General features: G+C 40.2%; 1 protein-coding gene across 3 annotated transcripts in view; it reads left to right on the forward strand.

Moving 5' to 3' along the window:
• Positions 1–27,708, forward strand: part of LOC148654989 (lysine-specific demethylase RSBN1L-like) — a 52,882-nt gene extending 25,174 nt beyond the window's left edge. For all 3 annotated transcript variants that reach the window (XM_088644974.1, XM_088644973.1, XM_088644975.1), the window contains exons 4-8: positions 17,211–17,348; positions 18,239–18,381; positions 22,190–22,357; positions 23,877–23,985; positions 26,379–27,708. In XM_088644974.1, coding sequence (XP_088501100.1) covers positions 17,211–17,348; positions 18,239–18,381; positions 22,190–22,357; positions 23,877–23,985; positions 26,379–27,020 — 1,200 coding nt within the window. In that variant the 3' untranslated portion in view covers positions 27,021–27,708. The remainder of the gene's footprint in view (positions 1–17,210; positions 17,349–18,238; positions 18,382–22,189; positions 22,358–23,876; positions 23,986–26,378) is intronic.
• Positions 27,709–27,931: the final 223 nt, after the last annotated feature.

The raw sequence follows: 27,931 nt of genomic DNA on the forward strand, positions 1-27,931 counted from the left end.
CTGGAGTATTTTTTTTAATTACAAACCAGTTAAATCCAAATAGATCATATGTTTAATAGGGATATTTATTCTTTCATTAAGACTTTCATGATGATGTAAGGACATTCAGTAGATGGTTTGTAGCTGATGGTTAAGATCTTATTAAAACAAATCATGCTGATCAAAGTGAACTGAAAGTTGAAGGATGAGTGTTAAGATCTTTATGCTTCTTAAGAACTTGGGTGGTGTAAGTAATTACATTCAAGCACCCTGAAGAAGCCTTTTTGGTTTCACACCTCCCCTCATCCAAATGTGTGTAATTTAAGCTATTGGACCTTTGATTTTTTTGGTGAAAGTACTTGATGCTTAGAATCATTTCTACCGCTGCCTCAAATGCATTCATATCATCACTACAGTGCTATCTTATTAAAATGCTCAAAGATTTCCATTTGAGAAATGAAATCACTAGGCACAGTTTTAGTAAGGCCAGTGGTGGTTCAGATGTTGAACCTGCTCCACATGGTGGAGGTGATGTGTATAGAGGTCTTGCATTGTGGTGCAACAACATTGCCCCGCCCATGTAGCTCTGTGACCCCTTCAAGAGGAGCACTGTGATTGGATAAAGAGAGAACGAAAGAGAACACGTGGCTGTGCGACTGATCGGACATTCGTGAGGTAGCCTTCTTTATAAAGGGGCCGTATGTTTGACACCTAGATTGTACAAGTGCATACACATTCTTTTTCAGTTCAGTTCTGCCAGTTTGGTGCTGAAGATATGTATTAGGTCTTGAAAGAGCACTATTTTAAATACTTAAAAATTGTCTGGCAACAGATTTTGCTAAAGTTGTAATGAGGTTCTTCTGCCTCAGTGATGATGGTTTATGTTTCTTTTTGTTTCTTTGCGCACTTTGCTTTCAGGAACTTTGTAAGAGGAGGAACAGGTTTTTGTGTCAACGTGTTGCTTTTCATCCAGCAACGTTTTCTGCTCACAAAAGATATAAAGAAATATTCAGACCCAAAGTAGTGTAAATTGTTAATCCTTTAAAAAATATTAAATGTACAGAAATTCAGAACTGGATATCTTTGCTTTATGTTTTGAAACTATTTTTATTGTTGTAATACACAAGAAGATGTATTCAGAACTTCTGAATACTTTTGCAGAAGTATTCATACCCATCCTATGGCGTCCCACTTTTGGAAATTCCCAAATGGTCTACACATTTTTAAACTCCTTTTTTCCATAACCTAAATGTTCAAACTGAAAACTTCTAGGAGTGAAATGAGTTACAGTAAATAAATGCATAAAATAAAGAGCAAAAGAATGAAATAAGTTCATTGCATAACTCTTCAGACCTGTCAGCAATTTTGTCAGCAATTCCAGCTGCAGGTCTTTTTCCGTCAGTCTCTTCTCACACACCAGTTTGGTGCTGGTTTTGCAGTTCTTCTTGGCAGATTTCCCCATCTTGTCCAGTTCCTTGGGGGTCTTCTGAAGTGTTTCCGCAGGCTCTCCACAGGATTCAGTCAGGGCTTTGACAGGGCCACTCAAGACCACTGCAGTGTAGGTTTGACCTTGTGCTCCTGTGGGGAAAAAAAACATTTTTTGTATTATACTTGTGTTTTTTGCTTTGAACTTGTGGTCGTAGTTGTGTGTATACAAACATTAATTGCTCTTTTTTACTTGCAGAGTCTTATTTTGTGTGTGTGACTACTCAGGAGAAGAGCAAAGTTAGCCGAATCGTTCATTATTCCTAGTTTGTATTCATTTTCTGATGTGAGCAGTTTCTCTGCAAATTCGAAAAGAAAATAGGTGGTCATTTTGTGTCCATTAGATAAAATACTCTGCTTTTGTTTTAGCTGAAAATGTCCTGCTGTCTCTCTGTACGGGATAACATCGGCTACTCTGGGTAGGTCATCTAAAGGACAGTAGCTCCTACGGTACTGATGGGGGCTTCTCCTTCTGCCATACTGAGGTACTGGTTTGAAAATCCTGGTCCACAAGGAAGAGCTCCACCTGCTGGGTCACCGACACTATTCACAGCAAGAAGGCCCTTTCTTTGGACCACCCTGCCTCTGTACTGGCCAGGCCCAGCCCTGCTTAGCCTTTAAAAGCTGATCAGATCAGACTGCAAAGTGGTAACAACAGCTGTGTGACACATAGTGAAAGCCGGATAAGTGACGCTTAACAGTGTTAGAAATATTTTTAAGCTGCGGATGTCAGTGAAATTGAAGAAGTATGTTTGATCGTGTGAAGAAGTGGTGAGTAACCACTGGGAGTAGCAAGATGTAGAGCATGTGGCAGTCACTGCCACTGTCTATACTGCAGGTGTGTTGTGTTTACCAGCAAAAGCCAATTAACCCACGAAAACAAAATCTTTAAAATACCGGTTTATTTTGCTCGGTAACCTGAGGTGTGGTTTTCGTATCATTGAGTGATAAGGTGCTATCTTGTCTTAACACTCGAGTTGGGGGCTGTAAGTAGGAGACCGTGCGAATTGTTATATGTCATCTAAACCACCATTCCACCTTTATAAAGCTCAGGCTGATTTAACGATTAATCTAGCTGTCTCTACAAAAATGCTTCTAAATGCAGTGATTGATGCTCTTAACATCTTTATAAGGTGTGTTTATTTATAGTGGCATTGGTAATGACCTGATATTGGAACCAGCTTTTTACAGATTTTTTTGGTAAACATCCCAAACTAGTTGATTTCATCCATTATAATTAGTAAGATTATGCATTTTGCATTGCTGCAAACATGTTTAACCTACCTTTAAAACTAAAATGATAATATTTGCATATTGAATTTGTAGACATTTATTAACAGTCTTTTTTTTTACCGATGTATTTTTGTTCTTTGGCATATAGTTGGATTTTACTCAGTGCTCCAGTCTGTATATTCATATTCCCCTGGACTAGAGTTTCTGAACAGTATCCTAGCAACACAGTTTTATCCCTGCAAATAGTGTTTTATGAAAGCGCTAATCTAGGCAACGTCATGGTCTGGAATTCGAAATGCCTCTGATGGTACAAAGTTCTGCACCTATGGAAAAGACTATATTGTGTTGCCATCTCTGCATTGTCCCTTCTGGGTTCTCTTTTTGTACTTGTAGGGAATTTTTGTTAGCTGTTTACAAACGTCTCATAATTTTTAAAGCCATCAGTTTTTTTGTTATTGTTGAGAGAGTTCATTTGTCTCGTTCTCAAGCATGTTACACGCTGAATTAACCTTGCTGGCCTGTAACCCTTTACTAGAGGAACGTAACTCTGGAATTCTTGTTTTAATCTCTAGTACTGTCTGTTAGACGTCCAGACAAAAGCTGGGCTTTTTATTATTTTCTTAGAAGACTGGGTTGTCCCAGTTGTGTTCTTATCCGGCTCCATTAGTGCTCTGACTGCTGCTAATCCATCATTGTACCCACTGGAATGGTTTTCCATACTGGGCAGCTGTTGAGCTGCAGCGTTAGAGCTCCTCAGTGGCGCTTCAGTCTTGTGTGTTTTTTTTTTTCCCCCGTTTGCTTATCAGGTCTTCTTTTTACATGTTTCCTAATGTGCAGCTTGCTTAAGAGGCAGCATTTGACAAGTCGTTTTTGGCAGTCTGCATTTCTTGTTTGATGTGAATTGATTCACATATTCTGGGGTTAGTCCATCAGATGTCAAGGAATCGTTTTGTAAAATGTTGGCCTCTATGGGAGAGGGTAACCTCAACCCTTTTTTCTTGTTTCAGCTGTATATTGAAGATTCTGGATCTGTGTGTAGCAGCTAAAATGTTTAGCTCAGACTTTCTTTACCCCCTTCCAATGATGTCCCATTTTCTTGACTTAAAAGAATGTATGTACTTTTTTAAAGTGTAATACAGTTATGGTGTACAGAAGGATAAAGCTTTGCTTTTATGTGTATTTTAATGTTGAACATTTATATATTGTATGCTCTTGCGTGCTGAAGAAACATTTTGCTCAGGTTGAAATCAACTGGTAAGCTTTTAGGATTCTATCTTCATTTTTGATTGCTCTGACGTTTTTTTTATTTAGTCATCTATTGTTTTTACTACGTATTTGCCCTCTGTGAAATTCTCTTCTCACGGCACAGCCCCTTTACCCATCCCCCTCCCTGCTCTTTCATTGTAAGCCTAGAGAGGGCGCTGTTTCACAGGGAACTGAGAAACCATGATGGCTAATCACATCCGTTGTCCCTGGTAGCACTGAGCCATTTCACTACTGCTTGGTAGATGACTTTTGTAGACCGATCATGGGAACGGTCATCACAGTTTATTGTACGTCTGTCCTTCTCCCTTTGAGATGTGAGCATGAAAGAAGCCCAGCAGTCCGGTTTCTCCAAGTAGCCTTTTGATCTGCCACTCTCTTGCCAGGTAGTGCAGAAGCCCTTCGTTAAATACAGCACATGGTGTTGATGGAGCCACAGCCCGTCACTCCGGCTCATTCTGACCGCTAATCCAGCAGCAGTGAGTCACTGGGGTCACACCGAGGCCAGGCCTCTGATCTCTCTTCTCAGCCATGTGGGAACAGGCCCTCCTGCCTCTACAGACAGCTGGATCGAAACACCTTTGCCTCAGATGGAAGGAATTTATCTTAGACTTGCACCACGTATAGCCACTACCAGCCATCTGGGGAATCCAGATGGCACCGTCTGGGCAGAAGACAGGCAGATATTTTTGGTTTTAAAAAATGGACGCAATTGGTAGTACATTACAGAATGCCGATTAAACTAGAATGACCAAAAGCACTTTTCAAACAGAATTCTTGGTTTGAGAGCTTTAATTCTGTTCCGTTGTGGTGTCTGTACTATAGCACACAGCCATTTCCCCAGATCTGATATTTCCTTTTGGAAGCAGTAAAGCACTCTTGTCTTACATCTTAAACCAAGACGGTCTGGTAGTACAGGGGCAGTCATCTGTCCAGTCGCCACACTCCTTAGGGATCTGTGAGATCAAGGAGATAGCCGGCAGGGGAACTGTGGTCTGTGACTGTTACAGTAGAGCTCTTTAATAGCTGTGGTTTGCTGGGAATATTTTCATTGAGTACTTTTGCTTCATCCAGTCAGAGACAGTATCTTATCACTACTGCATGGCAAGACAAGACATCGGTTTCCTCAAATTCCTTCCTCTTCTCAAAATCTATCCAGCCTATCATCTGAAGGCTGGGTGCAAATATTATATGCACCCCGTGTACTGAGCATTTAATACATAGTTTATTCTCCTCTTGATACCACCAACCAGACCTTTAATTTCCCCCCAAAAGAAGATGGAGCGTGCTTTGTTTCTGGTGCTTACCTCCATAGGGCTGTAAACACAAAAAAAAACATTTTTATTCTCTTGCTTCTAGCCGTATCTACTTGGGCTGTTCTGGAATACATTTCCAACAAACTAATGAGTTCTTTAAAAACCTTGAGTTGTGTTGAATTGCTCAGCTTCTCCCCAGTCTCTCCTGGTAGTTCTGTCCAGCCTTGCTTTCCTGCCAGCAGGAGTGACCTTCTCCAAGGAGACCCAGAGCAGCCCACGTCCCTCACTAATGTACAGTCAGTCAGCTGAGTTGGCTGGGGTGCTGAAATGACTTCAGAGCTCCCCTTCAAGGCTCCGGGTATGGCGTGAATACTTCACCTGTTACAGTGCAGTTTTTGTACATTTGTTTTAGACAGTGGTTTTGGCTGTTTTTTTTTTCCCAATTGGTTCTGTGTTGTGTGAGGAAATCCCGCAAATTAAATGCATTTTAGCATTTCTGAAAGGCAGTCCTTCCCTTGGATCTGTTGGCAGTGAGAAGGCAGCAGTCTGCTCTCCTTGTGAAGCAGGCCAAGGGGCCGCAGCTCCTGAGGTTGTGCTGGTGACAGGTGCCTTGGTGCAAATAAAACTATGAAAGAGGTTCCCTTTAAATGAGAAAATGAATCCCCCACCTATTTGATAAGTATCTGAATGGAAGCCATGTGGTAACCAGTTCATCACCAGCAAAGTCATGGTTTTGCACTGTTGGGTCACCTCACAATTCTAGAAGCTCACAAGGGTTAATGGAAATCCGAACTGAAGAACCATTGAACTTGAACTTGAACTTGAACTTTATTGCCATATGTAACCGGTACTGGTACAATGGAATTCTTACTTACAGAAAGTCTCTCGATTATAAAACAAGTGTAAAAAACAAAACAAAGTGCAAACAGTGCATCAAGACAATGTACAAACAAACAATAGACAATGTGCAAGTAAACATGCAGACAGTTTGACTGTAAACAATACAGACGTGTAAACAATGACTGGAGACGTACAATTAATAAATTACAATGAGGTAGATGGTGATGGTGTAGGTGTGGTCCGAGGGGGATGGCTAAATGTGTTAAAATGACTCCAGTAAGAAAAACTTTTTTGTTGCTGATAATGTTTTTTGGGTTTTGGTTGAATTTATGATGTTAAATAAGGTTCCGTTCTTTCTCAGAAAGAAAAAAAAAAGAGACATCGAAGTTAATTCTAGTCCTGGGCGGTCTTAAATTGCATCTGTTCATGCCTGAGTTGTCCTCTGGTACTATAAAATAATGGTCTGAAATTTGAGAAGAAAGAGGAAGTTGTAACAATTCCTTGCCTTTGTATAGCGGTTTTAATCCTAACCGATCCCAGAGTATTGCTTTCAGTTTTTTATTTACTGTCATGCATGTGGATTGTCAAGAAACAATCTTTTGAGCGATTTCACTGACCAGTGTTTCTGCACAATGAAGGCACTGGTCTTTTGGGCCTGATTTAGGAAATGTAAGTTCTCTGTAAATGATGTCTTTCTCCCTTGAGAAATGCAGGTCATTTGCACCTTTTGGAACTGCCTTTTCAAATTTAAACTAACCCTGTGGCCGCTTTACATGCATGTATCAACCAGTCCGCAAATGGTCTTCCTGTAGAAGATGGTTTTCCTTGCGACTGGAAGCGGTAACCTGATTCTGTTTCTTACAACAGCCCACAAGCCAGTGTGAGCTCCAGAATCACTCTGCAGCAAAAGGCAGGTCAGACGTTTGACAGGTATTTTCTTTCCTCAGTAACAGAGGGAAGGATTTGTATAAATATAAATACTCAAGGAGAATTACAGTCACCTCAGTCGGCATGCTCATTTTTTTGCTAATGGTTGCTTCAGCAATGTCAAAAGAAAGTAAGAGCTTTGGAAATATCCTAAAATTATTTTAGTATCCTGCACTATTGTACAGGCATTAAGAATGTATGCACGTTATACTCTTTAAAAACTGAGTGGTTCTTCTGTATAGTTTAAAGCATTTCCGGTTTACAGTCAAAAGAGAAACATTCAGCTGTGTACGAGACAAGCTTGGTGCATTCATATTTTCTGAGAAATTAGTTCTTGCAGTATTCTCTTTCTTAGATTTGCAGCAAAACGTAACTAATAAGAGGGAAAGATAATGGCTTAGGAGGCATTTCTGAAGCCATTCCATGAAACGAAAAAAACTAAAATCAGAATTTGAATTTATAGGTCTCGCCATCTGGTGACTGAAACAACTGCTGTGTTAATTATTTCTTTCAGCGTACACCGGTCTTAATCTATATATCATAAATTAAGAACCTGTTTATCCGGTTCATTGCGTCATTACAATTCTGCAAACCATATCTTTCACTTCTACAACACTTAATCCTTTTTATTTACATTTGTTCCTCATTTTCAAGTTATTTCTGCCGGAGATGCATTGCAGCCTAATGACTGATGCAGCAGGGAATACCACACAGGCTCTGGAACATTGTAACTGCCTTCAGCTGCACCTGACCTTGAGAACGATTTATTTAAAATAGAAAGAGAAGCGCTGTTCATCCGCTGCATACTGAAATGGAGCATCACAGCCCCCTAGTAGTGAGTGGCATATATTTTAAACAGCAGTGCAAGATAGAACTTGAAACAATCCTTTGATTAGAGGATATACAGCATAGACTTTTATTATTCATAGAATTTTGCCATCAAGAAATGATCTGATATATTTACTTGTAAAGGCCCGTGTTTTCAATCTTGCAGGCTTCGAAGATAATTGAGGACCCCAGAAATCTTGATTCGTGTTTCTTCTTTTGACATTTTCAGTGAGTTGAAAACGTAGTGGTGGAAGGTATCTGACTGTTTTTTTTTAATCACTTGCTTTCTTTCTCTGGCTGTGCATGGCTACTTATGTGACTCTATCACCTTGCTGTTTAAGCTGCGGGGTTACAACCTCTCCGAAGCCTCCCTGAGCACACACCTTTGGGTGGTGACAGGTTTGATAAATGATGCGGGAACAGGCTGACGGGAAAGGCAGACAGTAGATTAGTGTGCAGGCATGCTCTCTAGGGGAGGTGGGAAGAGGACAGTGTAAAATGTTCAGCGAAAATGGTACAAAGAGGAAGAGCTCCTTTGGGAGCAGTGTGTGGCGTGCATGGAAAAAGGTAGGCTTTATCTGACCTTGAAGAAAAGAGCAAAACGTGTTGTTCTGGTTTAGCTGGCTTACTATGGAGTCGCTAGCCTGGGTATGTAGGCAAGGAGGAGGGTCTCTGGAGCAGATAACCGTTCCACATGTAGAATGGCTTGAGCCTAACAAAATGGGCATTTTTTGGAATTCCTAAAATATTTTCATAAAATCTTCTATTTGTTTTTTTTGCATGTGATTATCTGTGCAAGCGTGCATGTGGACCATCTTGGACCCTCTCATCTGTTTTGTTTCATTTTTTTTTTGAGAAGTTGTTGTTCTTTTCCTCCCTTTTGGATCTTGTGGAAACAAATTGCTACATTGACCTTTCTGGAGAAGGAAGTAGCAGAGGCTAGAGATCAGATCATTTAATAGTGCAGGGTGTGGGTTCGGTTTACTGCTGAAACAAAGGGGATTTCCTGTGTACTCCAGCTGTCAACATCTGGAAATGCCAAACACATGCAGGCAGCTGTGTAATCCCATGACAGCAGGGTGGGTAGCTGGGTTCATAGATGGGATCCCATTCTTATCACTCACAAGCAGTCAGCATTAATGATCATTTTCTTCTATTAGGGTCATACTTAAAATGCCTCAATTGAGGCTGACACAGCTATATCACTGGGAGTTAAAGAGTTTGAGTGTAAGGAACATTCAATTTTACATCTGCATGTTTTCTGTGAGCAGGCAAGGAACTGCCAACATATGGCATAATTACCCCTTTTCCTCCTTTCTTTTTTCAGCAGCCAATTATGTTAACTGTATATCCTGGATAGTACCCAAATGTCTAATGTGAAATTTAATAAACCCGCTGTCTTGCTTGTCTTAGTGGAAAGGTAATTAAAAGTCCGATTAGTAGTGATATGTTCTTTTGCAGAATGAATGGCTGAATGAATACTTTGCTACAATTTTAGGAGGGTTTTCTTAGAATTTTCTTTGAATATTTCCTTGAGAGCTAATTTTCCGGGATCTGGTAAAGACAAATGAAACCAAGCAGAATGTTTGCAAAAACGTTAAAATGAGCGTCCTCAGGCTTTAAAAGACATGCAATGTTAAAGGCATAGTCCTTGTCAGAGAACAGAGGACAGACTTGAAATCTGAAACATTTGTTGTGCTGATAAGAGGAGAACAGGCCAGAGGCTTGAAGGGGCTTGGAATAGGGTTGCTGTTAAAACTGTTAGAACATGTCTGTTTGGAAGAACATCTCAAGATTTTTCCAGAACACTAATTGCTACCTGCTGGAAACAAATTTGGCCAGAATATACAGACAAATGAATATGCTTGGTTCAAATTGTCTTTGAATTCTAATGTTTAGTGCAAATAGGAAATCTGAGTTTGTCAGTTGAGTACAGGGTCATAGTAATGTACACAGATCTGCAAAGGGAACTGGGTAATACACTCAGGGGAATGGTATATCAATTTCATAGTCATTTAATACCCTGCTTTTTTCCCTATGGTGTGTAGAGATAACTGCGAAATGAAAGGAAAATCTGAACGAAGGAACTGTAGTTCAGATCAGCAGTCTCTTTGAAACAGCATTTCATTAGGTACCTCACTCCTTCCACGCCTTAGCACTTTGTAGCCGGATCTGATCGGATCTAGCCAGTGGGATGGGAAATCTCCAAGAAAAACCAGGTTGCTGTTGAGGGTGGTGTCGGTGGACCAGTAATCGGCACTCTCCCCTCGGGACAAGACTTTCTAGACCAGTGCCCCAGTATGGTGACTGTGGTCACTGTGATGTAGGAAGGACAGCCCTTTGAATGATGGTAAACTACTAATTGCTTATTAAGATCCCATTGCACTGTTGGTAAAAGAATGGAAGGGAAGCCTGGCGACATTCCTATTCAGGCTGGCTTCATCTGATCTGCCCTATGTAACCCCCCCCCAGTTGTACTGAAGAAGCAAGTTGTCACTTCTCTCCTTCTGATCTCCACTGTACAGTGGGGCTGCTGCAGAAGAATGGCTGCAGTTGAATGAAAGGACCATAGTAATGCAATTAATTTATAATTGAAACTCACTGTTGGCCAGTATTATGATCAGTACTTGGGTAGAGGTTATCTACTCATACTGACCAGTGTTGTCCAGTACCAGCAAGTAGTACTATATTCTTAAACACATCATGTTATTATTACTGCTATTGGTAATGTATAGATTTACTCCCAAGAAATGTCTAGTTCTTTAGTAAGAATCTTCCAGTATACGAAATTGTGCATGGTCTGAGAAGGAAAAAGGATAAAACTGATTTAACCCCAAGATCATATTCTCTTTACCAAAGAGCCATCAGGCAGTTTTGACTAAGTGTGGTAAATCGAAAGAATAATTGTAGGAAGTGGGAACAAAGTTAGCATGACTCAACGTTTAAGATCAGGGTCATAATTAGAATGGCAGAATTCAGGTTCATGCAGCTGTATTGTTGGGAGTTAAAGGGTTTGAGCACAAGTCTTTTCAACTTGATGCTGCCCAGTGACAGTCTCCAGAGCAAGCTGAAAAATACCTTTGAATCTGAATGCATTTGCAGTTGCATGATTAATTTGCTGCCTGACACCTGCACTTGTTAACACTGCCACGTCTTGTTTTCATTTCATTGATTGTTCTCTTTTCCTTCACTGCTTTGAGCAGCTATGGTAGAAGACTCCCAGCCAGGTCATCACTGGAGACGAGATTTTGTTCTCAAGTCACTTATCAATAAATCCTTCAATAAAGGATTATTAGTACTGGTAACAAAATTGTAAAAGGTTTGGCTTGAATGATATGAGACCTTTGCAGCATTATTATCATCAATATAATTTAAATGTTAAATGAAGAATAAATGATCACTAAAATAACATCTGTTCTGTTACAGAACGATTTAAACTAGAAGCACTTTCCTAAGTTAACTAGTTAAAACTATTTCCTTTGGCAATTCTCCAGTTTCCTGGATTTTTTTATTCTTGTGCTGACTCCAGGTTTTCCCCTTTTCCTAAAACATCTTGGAACGGGAGCAATGTCAAGTCTGCCGAGCCTTCCGTTATTAAGGATATAAAAACACATTTCTCTTTCAAATGGTCTTTAGTACTTATTGCACTACAGTACCTAGGGAGATATTCTAAATCGTTCCTATAAATTATTTACCCCTCATTGCTATTAAAAGTAGGTGCAGTAGTTAAACAGGGCGTCTGTGTACATCTCGCACTCCCACACAAATGTCTGTTTTCATTCGAACTATGACAGGCAGAATGCAGTCTCTTCCCAGAAACTTTGACATCGGTAGGGCTCATCTGTGATCTGTGTCAGGAAGTCTAAGAGGAAATTCCTTATCTAGCTTTCTATTTCTGTTCTACTGTAGTCACCCTGTATGTCACTTGACAAAGTATGGAGGTTTTCTAGACACAAATCTAATTGCAGTATACTATACCTTTTACCTGTGGGACACTATCATTATCAACTTGCATTTTGTAGAACCTTCTTAAAGTAAATATTTTGGCACATGTGAAAATTATTTTTGAAGGTAGAACTACCGTAAATGAAATACTTTTAAGCAGGTGAAGGTAATGTGGAATTAATCCTGACCTGTAATGCAGACCAGTTTTAATCTTACCTAATTGCTTTAATTGCTTGCCTGGGAATTCTTCCAGAACTTATTTTTCTTATCATTAAACATGCAAGCTGTGGAAGTAAGGGATTCTTAAAAATGTTGTAAAAAATGTGAATATGCTGTTGCATATTCTGTTGAAAGAGTTCAGTGTGCATTTTTTTGCAAAGCCAGGAAATGCAGTTCTTCCTGATGCTCTGAGGACTGGCCCAGGTTTATTGTACACATGAGAGTTTGGTCTTGGGCTGTGCCAGCACACATTGAGCTCCTGGTGCTTTGTGATGAACAGGTAGTAGACACAAAAATGGAAACACTTGGGTAGAAGAGGAAGTACATTGAAAGCATGGGCTTCCTCACAGTTGTGGCTTATTTTTTCTATTACGCTTGCTTAGGGTCATATGTAAAAACTCTGAACAGACCTGTTTGCCCTTAATTAAGGCTGGCGTGGCTGCAAAAGGAGACCTCTGTCACTTTGAAAGAGGGGTGATTAGTGTTGGGGTGCATCTTCCAGGATGAGAATCCACCCCCATCCACAGAACACACGTTAGCTTGATAAACAAACTGGTGTTTTCCATAAGCTCCTGTCAGTCACCAGATTTGAATCCTATCGCAAATTTAATGGATGTTTTGGAATGAACGCGGAGACCATGTTTTCTGTCTCCATCAACCAGACTCAGCTGATGAGCTGATTGGTGCCCAGCCCTCCTGCAGATTTCCAGATACTAGTAAACTCTTAGCCAAGGCACATAAAGGCTGTGCTGGCTGCACGTTGTGGCCCAGTGCTCTATTATGTGACTTTACATTGGTGCTTTCCATTTTCTCATCCACTACCTGTAGTCTGAAATTCCTGTATGCAGTAGGATTTTACCACTGTAGGCCAGAGCCCTTTGCAGTGTGGCTGTGGTATTCCATTGTTCATTTTTATTCTTGTTTTGTATGTTTCACAGAACCATTGCTTCTGTATGAAAGATGTCATTAATTCTGTGTGTACAGTGCACCCTTATGCACAGACCTTTGGCCTGAGAAAGGAGTTTCCTAACCATTGCTTATACCTTATGTTGCAGCACCTTGGCACACAGGTCACTATTTACAAGGGGCTATTCTTTCCCTCACAAGCAAAGCTTTGTGCGAGGAGGTTTCAGTTTTTAAAATCATGGAAATCTGTCTTGACCACTCCTATCGTTAAAGTGTAGCTGTACTAATCTTTTCACTAGTAAAAATCCCTCATAATGTATGAGTCCATTTTGTACTTGGACCTAGTTGTAATTGTGACAAAATGACTAATTGGTTTGAAGGTCCAAAGCGACGAGCCCTGTGTATCGCAGGGCTTAATATGTGCAGATGATCCCAAATCTAGAATTAGTACATAACTTGGTGAGTTTGTTTGATGAGAATCTGTCATTTGCCATTATTTAGAAAACTATGACTTTCATGTTTCTTAGTAACAGCAAACACCTTATCTCTTTGCTGTGGTGATATAATCCCTTCTGCAATTAAGCTCAGCATTAAAAATAAAATACATTACAAAAGAAAGGCTGATGGCCTGACTAGGTTCAGATTGCTAATGCTAGTGGCGAGAGCAGCACTGCTCTGCCTCACTGTCCTTTTATTTTTGCGCTCATGTGTGATGAAGTTGATAAGAGTGGTTTGCCTTCCACTGTGACTCAACTCCATAAGTGGAAAGAGTGGGTAATGCAAGCCCTCAATTTTCCTTTACTAAGCGAGAGAGGGTTTTATGTCCATGAATCACGCCGGTGGCTGTAGCTCATTTCATAGGAATCTCATTCCAGGAAGAGGAAGAGAATTCTGGGAAATGAAACCAGCCACAGGCAACAATCGGTACCATTTGCCAGGGGTAAATCACTTCCTCTGTATCTCTGTGGAACGAGCAAGCATACGATTACATCTCAAAGCACTGTGCCAATACTGGCTTTCGCTCGGGATAGCTGCTCTTAATTGCATACAAAAAACTAAGCTCTTCTGAATGAGATTGAAAAAGCTTCTCATCAGCAAAAGTATTGTAAACTTGTTTTGATGCCAGATCTAAAAGCTAACTAACAGGTCTCCTTCAGTGGCAGACTTTATAAAATTAGAACACAGAACAGCAAGGTAAGCTTTCAAGTGCGGAAGAATTATCCTGGAACAGGCCTTCACTGTGGAATAATCTTACAGTTGTACAAGATCTATTATAAATGTTGTAACTCAAAACCCATTTCCCAGAGGTAATTGTTATTGACTTGGAAAATAAATCTTTCACATGGCCCTGTCCTCTCAGAGCAGCTCAGTGTTGAAAAGGCTGTATAATACGAGCCAAGGATTATCCCTCTTTCTTGCCTTGGGGTCGAATCCTGGGAGTCGGGCAGATCCCATTGCTGCTATCGTGGATTCTTTTACCCCCATGGTTTGGCAAGAGAAACTGAGGCTTTAAGACTTCGGAAACTCTTCTTACCTTCTTGCTAGATTAAAGGTGTTTTCTAATGTCGAATCTTGCATCATTTACAGGACTTGCAATTGGATAGAAAGGCCAACTCAATATCAACCAAGTTAAATTCTTTCAAATTTAGAAATTGCAATAAAATGGGGTATTCCATGCCGAGGTGGATATGACTCCCAAAAAGTTAATTTCACAGCTGAGAGAAAGAAAATATGGAATTAATAGTGGGGGTTTGAAATTTACTGCTTGCCATTCTCTATATAATGATTCACAGTTATGTCTCTGCCATTATGGGCATTATCAATACTGAAAACAAAAATGAATAGAAATACAGAGAAATTGAGAGGTGCAAACCCCCTTATATCCTGCTGATTTTCCAGGTACTGACTGAAGCCTGTTTAAATGTGTGTGTATTAATAATATGTCTGAATGAACTAGGTAGTCCAGAGTTCCATGCAAACTGGGACCTGGATAAACTACAGTTTACACCAGTTCCTCCTCATCCACAGTCGCATGTACTGTGTTTGCAGTGTCAGGCCATGCCAGACAACCAAGTTTCCTCAGGGTAAATGTACCTCTCATTTTGTAATGGAGAATATAGTTCACAGCACTCAATCCAATTTGCTTTTATGTATTCATTTAAGATGAACTTGGTTTGGTATGTCTGCGGTGGCGTCCTATCCAGGGCGTACCCTGCCTTGCGTTTGTTGCCTGCCGGACAGTTACTGTGACCCTGATTTGGAGGAAGCAGTTAGAAAACCACCAAAGAATGGGTTGAGTTTGCAGTATGTGGAGGTAGTGGTCTTACAACAGTACTATTAAAAGTTTTCCATCAATTAGACCCCAGAATCACTAACTCTGGAAGCACCGCCTTCCATACTAACACCTCAAATTGTTTTACAGTGGAAATGCATTGAAAATACACAGATAATGTAAAGAATCAGAAAGAAACACGAGGCAGGAATGATGCAGGCTAAAATACATGAAGTGAAGTTGCTATCTTCTGCAGTTAGTCATACTGGTTGCGTTCACGTCAGTTGCAGGTAATTTACATTGTACTTGTAACATTCCCACAGATAGACTAGAAACTATGCCTTAAGCATAAAAAATATAAAGACGAAGCTTTAAATGAGATGCGTAGCAGCCATGGGAGCCTTAATCACCTTGTATCATTACAAATATGCCATCAGTCACTGTGAAATGAACCATATGGAAATCCGTATGCGCCACTGCATGATTCCTGTGCCTGTTGTATGTTTTTTCCTATCTGAAATGTCAGGGATACTGTGTGTTTAACAGACATTATGTAACCTTCGGTATACTCTGATTTTTCTCCAACCCGGAGAACTTAACGATCGGAGGAAATGTCTTCTACACACAATGAGAAGCATCCCTCTGCTGTTCATTTCAATTGCCTGTGTAGCGTGAAACCCATAGTAATGCAGGATCTCCTCAAAGGCAAGGTCGTCACTGTTCTCTGACTTGCAACAGAAATGCTGACCAAAATGCTGCTGTGAATATTTGGAAGAATATGTAATGAGTTTGTTTGTTTTCAGTATGGCTTTATAATTTATTTAATGAAAAATTTTGTATATGATATCCCCTAAATACCTCTAGAAATCTTTACTTTTTAAAATAAAATACCTCATTGTTGTACAGTAGTAAGAATACCATCCGAGATGGCTAAACCCATGCTGGTTAACACTTGTACCTCACAGCACACCTATGGTGAGACATCTTACCTGATGATACTTGCTCAGGTTCGTATTGGTATTCTTTTCTCTACCATAACCCTTCATAGCACTTCATTTCATATATAGGTCTGCGGCAGGTGTGCTTTGCAATACAGCTCATTTGCAGTTTTAAACCAGCTTTGAAGTGTCTTATTCGAGCAGTGAGGCTCTTCTGCGGAGGGGCAGTGATTTACTACAGCTCTGTTGACTTGCCAAGAGGAATCACATGGCATGATGGTCCTGAGCAGCAGAGCTTAACTGTTTCATCATTGTCCAGCGTGACGCTCACGTCCTGTGTGATTTAGGATCCACAAAGTCATCGTACCTGCTGGAGTGACGATTATTTCTGATTTCTGGTTTCTGGCCTGATTCTTTTGCTGACATTTAGCCTCCAGCTGCCAAGATACAAAGGGATGGCGAGATCAGCAGTGGTGCTCAGAGTCTCTGTTTATTGATGGGCCTCTGGGCAGGGATTGTACCTGATATGCAGCTTCACTGTTCTCTTCAATTTAATTACCAGCTCATAGATGCACTCAGCTAGTGAGGTTCCAAGCACATCAAATGCCAAATTGTTCAGTAGCTTCAAGTATCCTTTTGCTGAATTTGTTTTGGACAGCAAGCAATATTATTGGAATTCCCCACCATTTCTTTAAACTAATGTCACAAACTCTTAGTGGTGTATAAAAAAACAGCCCTTTTTGCTGCTTTATTTACACAGTGTAAAATAACCTAAAGCAGTTTTTCACTAATGATGGGATTACTGCACAAAGGCACCTTACATTTTCACCAAACTAAGTATGTGCTGTGGGTAATACCTGCTGCGTTCACTGTCTGTACAGCATACATTAGAATACACATCCATGAGCTGTATCACTGCATGTACTTATTTGCAAACCTCCTGCAATTTTAAAAAGAGGGTGGGGTTGTAAGCACTGGTATGGTGTTGATGAGTATTTAAAGGGTAGTACAGATTTGTTTTCATGTCATCTTTTGGGTGGAATCTTTCAGGGTTGGTGCATTTGAAAATGCAGTCTTAATGATCAAGTAAACACTGGCCGGTGTCTGTCTTGTTTCCAGGTAAAAAGAACGTACTCTCACGGGACGTACCGAGCTGGTGCGATGAGACAGATCAGCTTGGTGGGAGCAGTGGATGAAGAAGTTGGAGATTATTTTCCAGAATTCCTCCGCCTTTTGGAAGCGTCACCCTTTTTGAAAGTAAGTTACTGAAATGGGTACGACTGGTAAACTGGGGTGGATGTTTTTTTTTTAAAGAAAAGCAATTTTTAAAAGACAGGACTGATAAATACTCATTCCTCTCCATGTTGCCCGAGATAGGTCTGTGTTTGTGATTAACAGTCCTTTTGCGATTTACAAAATTGTGTTGAGTCAAGTCTGACTCTTTGTGACCTCATGGACTTAAGCATGCTAGACCTGTCTGTCAACAACTGCTTCTCTGAGCTCTTGCAAATTCATATTCATTACTTCAGTAATACTATCTATCCATCTTAACCTTCTTCTTTTCCCTTCAATCTTTGCCAACATCGGAGTCTTCTCCAGTGAATCCTGTCTTCGCATTACATGTATTTGAGTTTTTAGTTTTACTATCAATCCTTCCAGAATTACAAATTTACTAAATTACCTGGCAATACAAATACCATCACCATGGTGTTATTGTTATTAAATAGCACTGAAGGAAAATTAAAAGTTAACCATAAACGACAGCTTAAATGGATTGAATATAATCCAATTCAGTATAACAAAAATTCAGACCTACAGACAAGTTTATAAAAATGACAAAACACCCATTCAGCTGTATTATACTGCAGTTTTGGATAGCAAGACATTTTCGTGCAGAAACCTCTGTCCAGAGGAACAGAATCTTGTCTCCCCTCTGTTTTCATTTTAAATTTGAAATGTCACCCTGGTATTTTTGTTTCTAAAACACCAATTGCCCCTGCACTACGTACTGCGTGATCAGGAGAACTGGTAACTGCTGTTGGTCTTGAAAGAGGGTTTTTTTGGCGCTAGCTGTCCGAGTGAGCGTGGAGATGCTGGGTGAAGCTCCAGCCAAGGAGGGCCTAACCTGTCCCCACTTGTTCCATTAGCGCACGTTGCCGTGGGGAACGTTTTCCAGTCTTAAACTGAAGAGCCCGACGGAGAGCGATGATGGGCCCATCATGTGGGTACGACCCGGAGAGCAGATGATTCCTGTAGCCGACATGCCAAAGTCACCTTTCAAAAGGAAAAGGTACGGTGGTCGGCACAGGCCCGGGCCTTGACGCGGACACGCTGGCGGCTGGGCTCACTCCACTGCCTCCAGACGACAAGGAGGGCTTTGTGTCCGTCGCCGATAGTGAACTAAGTCTTTAAAAGTGATCGTTTATTTCTGATACTTCATACATCTTTACATTAAACATTATTCAGTTGTGTTTGGTAAAACAGGAGTCAGATTTTCTTTCTCTTTGTAAAACATTTTTAGTTCCATAAGGGTGTCATTTTTGTTTTTTAAGCCTTTGTGTTTCGTATGAACTTGCTCAACTTGTACAGTGGTACAACTGTTTCTTGTTATGTAATGGACGTTTTGAGGAATGAGGCAGTTAACATTATTTGTTCTAATCCTTTGTGTATGAATCACGTTTTAGTCACCATTCATAGCTTAAAAAAAGACAGATGTGTAGTTTTTGAGAAAGATCATGCTTTACGTGGTCTTGACATTTAAACATGCATAGTTCTTTAAATTGGAATCTTTTAGAATGAAAACCACACTTAGAGCATATTCATCTCAAGGAAAATTCCTTTGTATAGGTGCAACAATGCAAAACTATTTCTACATGTTTTAATTCGTATTATAAGAATATAATGTGCTGCTCTGTCACTGTTGTTGGTGCCAGATGTAACTGAGCTGGAGTGTCGTGTACATTTACACAATGAGAGCAAACCTAGGGCTCCCTCTGCTGGCAAGCAGATGCAGTTGTACTTGTGGTTTAAGGGCCAGGAAGTGGCCGATAGGTGAGGCTTGTAAATCGTTCATCCGTCCATCCATTTTCTAACTGCTTCACTCAGTTCAGGGTTGAGGGGACGTGGAGCCTATCTCGGCAAGCAGGGGCTCAAGGCAGGACAGACCCTGGACAAAACGCCAAACGCTGATAAGACCACACTCACACCAGAGGCAGTTTTCCCAGAAGCCGGTTAAGCGGCTTGTATGCCTTTGGACTGTGAGAGGGAACTGAAGCGCACAGGAGAAACCCAACTGAACAAGAGGAGAACGTATAGATTCCACACAGCCAGGTCCGGAATTGAGCCCAGGGCCCCAGCACTGCGAGGCAGCAATGGTCACCACTGCGTCAACGTGCTGCTCTCCTGTGTCACCCTGTATCATAAGTAATAAATTTTACTGAATTATAAATTAGAAATGGGCTTTAGAAATGAGTGGAGGCCATTCAGACCATCTAACTAGAGTAACGAATGACTCTTCAGAAATTAAGTACAAAGTCTTTTTTGACTGTAAAAAATCCCTCTAGGCAAAACTATAGGCAAAACTATAGGTGTATCTGTGATAGATGCTACACTGAAAGAGGAGGGCTCTGTAAAGTCAGGTGGTTTGGAAGAAGGAAGGTGTTATAGCTTGCACGAAATCTGTATAATAAAGAGAGGTTAGTAAAAGGTAAAAATGTTGAATGTTTAGAAGAATCTAAAGAGTTCCTGTACAACAGAAAACATCTCTTAATGCTTTGCTGCAAGTGTATTCTCTAGGTAGTTATTGTAAATGAGAATTTGTTTTGGCAGGTTAAGTAACAGATCAGTTAAAAAAATGGAAATGGGTTTTTCTTGGTAGTCCCATCAATGTTATGAAACGTGCTTGTTTTTAGTAACATTTGCATATAAGGAATTTATCCAGCTGGGGAAAAAAAAGGTGAAAGTTCATAGGCTTCACTTCAGAAATACACATCTACTTGCTCTTAAATTTAGTAGTTAATAAATCTTCATTACTACGTGATAGTATTACTGTTCCGTAAACCCAGAAGACTTTCATGTATTGTTTGACAAATAGTATGTCATCATTTGATCTTTTTGGTATTGTTTGTGCATGGAACACGAGTACCATGGAAGTGAAATTCTGGTGTTCCGTGTCAGTTGATGCACTCGTTGTGATTCTAAATACAGCACTGTAGGCACTTTGAACAAGTTGCTTGTCAGTGCTGGCGGTCTCTTGTATATAGGTGTCAGGGTTTTAATAACTCAAGAGAATCCTGCTTGAACGGCTTATGTTTTATTTTTTTTAATCTTTCCCTCAGAATGGTCAGCGATTTGTTTGTTGGTTAAGCATTTTCTGCACCACAAGACAGTTCACACAGCCCAGATCAAGAGTGTTTAATGTTGCTCTCCTGTCCAAAGCAAATGTGCCAAAAGTGAATCAGGTTTTGAAAATATGGCTATTCACAGTCCACCTGAACTACAGTTGAAATCATTACGCAAGGACAGTCATGCGATTGATTGATTGAAAAATCTCTTTAAATATTTTATTAATTCACACCAAGCACCCTTGATATTTATGTACGTTGTCCTGAAATAAATCTTATCCAGGCTAGGAAAAACAAAACTTCCAATTTTTCAAATCCATAGTCTGGTTACCAGCAAAATGAATACCTGATCTTTTATCATGTCTGACAATAGGAGGGAAGAAAAACCAGTGGAAAAGGTACTGCACAAGGCCTGACTTAGATGTCTTATCGTGGAGAATATTCTGTAAGGCGCACTCAACAATTAATTTTTAAGATGAGTGTACCAGTTTGTTTAGCCCCCTTGAATAAGATTATCGCCTAACATGAATGTAATCTCGAGTTGCATTCTGAAAATTGAGGGTTGGGAAACCCTGTGTATCCTATTTTGGAATTTTGTTTTCTGATTTATGACTTTTAAGTATGTCTGAAGAGGTTTGAGTGGGGAGCTGCATCAGTGTGTGTTCGCCACAAAGGAACAAGTAAATGTTGATTCTACTCTTCTGTGTGGAAAGAAAGGACACAAAGGTCACCCCTTAAGAAGCCTTTCCAGCTTAAATGTTTTTCATTTTCCTTTAAAAGTGACCATTAATTGTTCCTGTTTAGTGCTGTATATTTTCACAATTCTTTCTTTCCATTAATGTAAAGCAAGTGAAAATGTACAAAAACATTTTATGAAACATCTTAGAAGATGGAAAAAAACAGCCAGAAATTAAGATAGGTCCCTAGCAGAAAGAGGAGTAAATGCCCTCAAGCTAGACAGTGCTGAGTTCTGCTTTGATAAATTCTACTGTCAAGTGGACCACTTTGAACTCCTTCTTAATTGGAACTTGAGGTTTCAGCATAAATAAAAGCAATGATTCCCATTTCAGGCTAAATGAGGAGGCTGGCATATTGCAGTGCCCTGGAGGCACAGCTTCTTAAAATGAGCATTGACCTCTCACTGTACACATCATCCGTGACTCTGTCAGTATCCACTTCAAAAAATCCCGCTCATTACGGTTTCCTGGAAAAGGTGACACGTGGTTTCAGTCTTTAGGCCATAACTTTGCATTTGTTATTTGATCAGGCAGCACATCATACTGTAAAACTGCATATTAAACAATGATCATTTTGCCTAGGGTTGTTTTCTAGAAAGCGACTGCAGTTGCAGTGTAATTTATGCTAATTGCTTGCATGCATTTTCCCAGTGGTTTCCTTTTTTTGCACTGGCATTCATATCGGCAAACGTCAGCGTCTTTTTAGGTTCGGCTATTTTTCCCCACATGCTGATTTTTCAAATTGTTTTAATTGCCCGCTTTTCACAACTTTGCATGCTTATTCAAAATAAAAGACAACAACTGCAGAGTTTATGTAAACTGAGCGATAATTGGGTGGAGTTTGAGAGTGTGTAACGGTTCTCCGACATAAGGCTGTCCTTCTTCTAAAGGAAAATGTTCAGTTAAAGCATTTCCCATGTGGCAGTTTGTAAACCTCTTCATTGTATATGGCCTTTGTTGAGTAAAATATGATCTGCTCAGTCAATGCCTCTGTTATTTACTTTGACTTTGCATGTAGGACTACCAATGAAATCAAAAACCTGCAGTACCTACCTCGGGCCAGTGAGCCCCGTGAGATGCTGTTTGAAGACCGGACACGGGCCCACGCTGATCACATCGGGCAGGGCTTCGAGCGCCAGACTACAGCAGCCGTGGGAGTCCTGAAGGCAGTGCACTGTGGAGACTGGTATGTGAGCTGGATTTCAGCTGGACATGACCACTGAAATCACCTTATTCACTGGTGGGCAGTGTAGGGATGCAGGAAGTCACAGCGCAACTCAGCGAAGTTTTGAAGTAAGTAAATTTGGAGAGCAAGACTGATGCAAATGTATCTTTTCTGCTGTGCCCTGAGCATGAGCATTTCCAAGGTTTTCCACACCTCAGAACAATTCTGTGTGTCGCCTTTGGGAGAAGGACATTGGGGCTTTTATCTGAACACAAAATGGATAGGGCACACATGGCATAGGAAGCGTTCAACCACCATTTACAGAAAGTATTTTCCCATGTGCGTCTGCCTGAGAATATCACGCAATTCATCCCGTCAGCTAAACTGGTCATAGCCAGAGTCAAAGTGCAGGTGTGTGGCCTTTTTCTTAACATAAAGGATTTAAAGAAGAAGGGATTTCACTTTTCATACATTACAGTGCTTAAGGAACATTATAAATGAGGGTGCAGTTTGGCCCTTCTTACTCATTTAATTGCTCTTAGCCTTATGATCCAAGAATCTCTTCAAGCCGTTTCTTACAGGCATTTACAGTGTTAGCTTCAGCGGTATGGGTAATCGTTATTTTTTCTGTTCTGAATGCTCCCTATTTTTTTTTATTCATTAAGCAAGCTTCTCCATTGACTTGGCTTTCATGATTTGTAGCAGCCAAAACATGTCCCCTTCTGTTCTAAGCTAACACATTTCTTTTCCCTGTATTTAAGGGTGATATTTTCATCAGACCAGGGATGTTTACCCTCGGTTGTACAGCCTTTAGAGCTGTGATATCTTATTTTTGTGTGTGCTGACCACACACAAAAAATGGAAAGAAACTTTGCACCATAGAAGACTTGCACATGTTTTTTAGCATTGTTGAACTTAATTTTCAGCACCCTCTGCAGAAGGGTCCGCATTGTTAAAATGATGTCAATATGACTGTGTTTAGAGGATGAGATCATATGTAGTTAAACTGTCCTTATTCTAATGGTACTTAAAGTGCTTTTTAGGCATCATACCCTGAGGGCCAGTAGAGTAGTCTGTTGATATCTTAAGATTTACATAAAACACTTGATTGTAGATCCACGTAGGTGTTCTACAGAGATTGATTGGTTGAAATTAGATTTACTCACAATCCAAACTTATTAATGGGAACACATTTTTTCATGTTTAACTGTATGGATATTTGTTAATGTAACCGAGCATAATCCTAGATCTGTTTTTTTAATATCCTGTTGTTTCTGTGATCATTGTCGATTCTAAAAAGGTGAAAAAAATGCTACCTATACAGTTGAACCCTGTAGGAAGTATTTTAATTTTTTAAAATCAAATGCTCTTAAAATTCAAAAGTTGTTTTTGAATTGTAATCTCTTTGGTGTGATAAGTAGAAGTGGAATAGTTTTTCACTGGGAAATGAACATTATTTTAGATGCTTATTGGTTAATACGTTTTGAACATAAAAATGTTTTCTTATGTTCTGATATTCTCATTATCTTCCCAAATCTAGTGCGGATCCCCCTCGAATAACCAAAGATGTGATTTGCTTTCACGCCGGGGATTTCTTGGAAGTAGTGCAGAGGCTCCAGCTGGATTTGCACGAGCCTCCCCTGTCGCAGGTAACCACTGGTGCTTGAGATACACAGGCACCCCCACCTCCTCGTCTCAGGGCCCTGGAGCCCGGCTTGTACCCCAATAGAGTAGGCCTCCTTGCAGTCTTGTGCCATTCTTTCCAATCCTGACACCTGGTGGTGTCACTTTGCACTGCAGCCAGTCTTGGAGGGGGGGGGGGGATTTGAGAAAATTTGCTGTAATCTAGAGATTTTTTTTCAATGTACCATTTCAGTTTCACTGTTCACGCACACATACCAGCACACATTCCATCATGTTCTACCTAGCCAACTTAAGGAGAATTTAAACACAGTTTACACTCGGACGTCAAACCAGTTTAATCCTCCGAAGTTTTAAATTTACTCTTCATTATTCGAATTGCAGTATCTTCTGGATCTATGAATCTCATGCAGTTATTTCTTGAGGGATTCCAGATTAATTGGCAAAGAGACTATTTTTCGGGATTCATCCTAAAGACTTATTTTTTTAATGTCCGCTTATCTCCACTGTAGTCTTGAAGTAGTTTTGTGAGTTATGTTTGCACATTTTCAGTATCTTGAATACTTGCATAAGCTCTCCTCATAGTCTCTTTTTAAGGAAGAACACACACATAAATTGCCTTTTTCTGTGTTCACAATATTCCTTTAAGGCAGGTAATTAATCTGGACTGTCTCTTTCAAAAATAAATTCCATGTAACATTCCAGATGAAGTCTTAATTACCAGGGGTTATTATCAAGTAATAGAATAGAGCTATTACCTGAAAAACACGAATCAGTAGGTCCAGTATAGGTCCAATATGCACCTCCTTGGTACTGCAGTCACTGATGTACCTGTTCCTGGAAGCTGAGTGATCCGTAGTCCATTTTCCAACCTGTAGCGTCAAATTGTCAAAGTTCAATATGACAAGAGACACAATACGTTTTAATAAGTCATTGATAAATAGCGGAAAACAGTATTACGTAACCCCTGTTTGAAGACCAGCACTTGCAGATGTATTTGCAGTACAGTGTGTACTACAGGATATTTCCTCACACTTTTCCTCCATCTGACCGTTCTTTCAATTCAAACTTTAGTATCCCCTACGGTAAAAATGTGTTTATGACCGAGTAGAACAACAGACAAATAGACAAACATCACCAACAAGAATTCTGTACAACAGCGTTTCAGGAGGTAAGAGTTATTCTACACTGTTTGAGATAGCAGAGGGGATGAAAGCATTCCTGAGTGTGTTATCATTACACCTGGGAACACAGAGGTGCATCATAGATGGGAGGTAGTGTATATTCACAGTGGAGTGGATGAGCCACGCACTCTATAATGGTCTCAGCCTTCTTTACATCCCTCTATTTATAGAGGAGTTTTAGGGTTGATCCACTTTGCCCCAATGATTTTGCTGCTTATCTTCACTATTTTTCCTAAACTGTTACAATTGGCAGGACTGGTGTTGCTGAACCAATAAAGTACTGTAAGTATGTTAAAAGACTTTCAGTAAATGATTTGTAAAAAGGTAATAGAAAGTTCTGTCTACCTTAAAGAAGCTGAGTTTAGGGGGGGGGAGTCTGTTGTCCATTTTTAGAAAGGCATCACCACATGGAATTCACCTCAGTGGAAGAATACTTAATTGTTTTCACTATTTTATGTATACTAATGGTTTTCAACTGATTTATATTTAAAATACAATATTAATGTGAGTTAATATCAATACAATTATCCACCCCATTTAAAATTCTCTATTACCAACTTTAATTTTCCATTTTTGTAAGCCATTCCAGCCCCTTGTCAGCTATGCAAATTTGACTTTTCGTTTACTGTTTTCTTTCTCAAAATGTGTGTTGCCCTTCACAGCACAAATGCTGCAAGCTTACTTTTGGAAATCAAGACTTTGCTGGAACACAATTAGAATGTGGATATAATAACCGTATCCCACAGTTCTTTGCATGAATTAAAGAGGGCATTATCAAATGATTCAAAATTGTATTGTAACAGCTTAAAGGTTACAATGGGAGGATGGGAGGAGATTTGGCCCATCAAGCCCATTTGTTAGTAGCTATTTGATCCGAGGATCTCTTTTTGTTTGCAATTTAGATATAACATTTTTTGTACTTGTCAGACAGTGTAAGGACCAATGAAGAAGCCCTTAAAGAGCCTGAGGTTGCAGACCCAGCATTAGTTGGACCAGGGGTTTGGGAAGTAGTTATTTTTGGGGTGGTGGGCGGTTGGGAGCTAAAAGTTCCCCCCACATATTGTAATCATATTTCTCAGTTTTCTGGGACTATCTAGGCTGTTGTTGTCCATACAGTTCTATGGTGAGGGTGGTGTTAATCTCTTAAATGCTTCCTTGAGGCAGAATCCCAGAATTTTACCTGATGGATTGTTTTTCCCTTCGTCTTGCTGTCACAGTGCGTGCAGTGGGTGGATGACGCAAAGCTCAACCAGCTCCGGCGGGAGGGCATCCGCTACGCGCGGATCCAGCTTTACGACAATGACATTTACTTCATTCCCCGCAACGTGGTGCACCAGTTCAAGACGGTCTCCTCCGTCTGCAGCTTGGCCTGGCACATACGTTTGAAACAGTACCACCAAGAGGCAGAGGCATCCAGCAGCTCCAACGAGTCGGAAGAAGGGACAGAATCGAAAGTGTCCGCCGAGCCCATGTGCGTCAAAGTGGAACCCGAGGACTGTCTGGAGCACACCAGAATATCTGTGGACTCAAAACCCCTCCAAGGAAGCAAAGAGCCTAAAGACGCCCATCCAGTAGTCCAAACGGGACCGGTCGACGTGCCTCAGGAAAGGAATACGAAGGCCGCCCCGCTCCCTCTGCCGGAGAGCAAACCGAAAGCCCATCACTCTGAATGTCGAGCTGCTCAGGCCAAGCAGCAGGGCAGTGCACTCGCGGGGGTCCTGAGCGCTATCCGAACGACAAGGACTGAGAAACCCAAGGACACGTTGTACCCAAAGGCTCCCATCACCCCTGAAGACACGAGGCCGCAGCCTTCCATAAAACACCACCTGCACGAGCAGCAGAAAGACTTTTTATACTAATTTGTACATATTGTTTTTAAATAGCTTTCTTTTTTTTTTGTTTTTACTATCTAAAACCGTGTGATGTACTATATGGATTATGTAAGCTCTGTTGGGCAAGCGTGTGACTTGCACTCTACTCTGTTATTGAATGAATACATAGCAAATGTAGCTTGTAACATTCCTCAGTGCCTGTCCGTAACTGTGAAATATCAAAGCACTTAGGGCCAGCTGCACTGTTACACTGCAGGTTTTAAATAAACAGGTCCTTAAATAATATATTTTTGAGTTGTAGGTTATAGATGTATTAGAGCTGACATAAACATATATATTTTTTGTAAGACGAGCCAGAATTCTTTTAATGACTCCGGGCTTTTCCATAGAGCTTATTTATATCAAGATTTTTTTTTCCATTTTAAAATGTCAGCACTGTAGTGTAAATAACTTTTTTCTAAACTTGTAGTGTGATTTATACTTCAATAAGAACCTCCTAATAAAGGTTCACAATATTGGAACGTTGTTGTTTAAATAAGGGCTACGCTGATCGATCAAGCGCACGAGGCAAAGTGAGCCATGACCAGGTAGGTTGCATGGTTCCTCCCCAATTACAGATTTCTCCAGAAAAGTACTAATAAAAAGGCTATTTTTTTCTATAGAACAAAGGCACTTAATGTTGAAAGATAAGATTAATTAAAAGCAATGAAATGGATCCATAGAATTAAGTATTTGCTTCATGCATTTTCAATATAAATGTCTTTCAGGATGCTTCTTGTCTTAGTCATCTGGTTTTCTTGTCTTCTTCCTTTGGAACTGAGTGAGATGAGAGCAAACATTTCTTCCTTTCTAGATGGATTTTAATTTTTTTTAATCCTTTTTATGAACGTTATTTTATTAGCGTTATTAAAATGAGAGCGGTTGATGCTCTCATTTTT

Source organism: Lepisosteus platostomus, chromosome 9 (assembly GCF_059453375.1).
Source record: "Lepisosteus platostomus isolate fLepPlt1 chromosome 9, fLepPlt1.hap1, whole genome shotgun sequence".
Classification (NCBI taxonomy): Eukaryota; Metazoa; Chordata; class Actinopteri; order Semionotiformes; family Lepisosteidae; genus Lepisosteus; species Lepisosteus platostomus.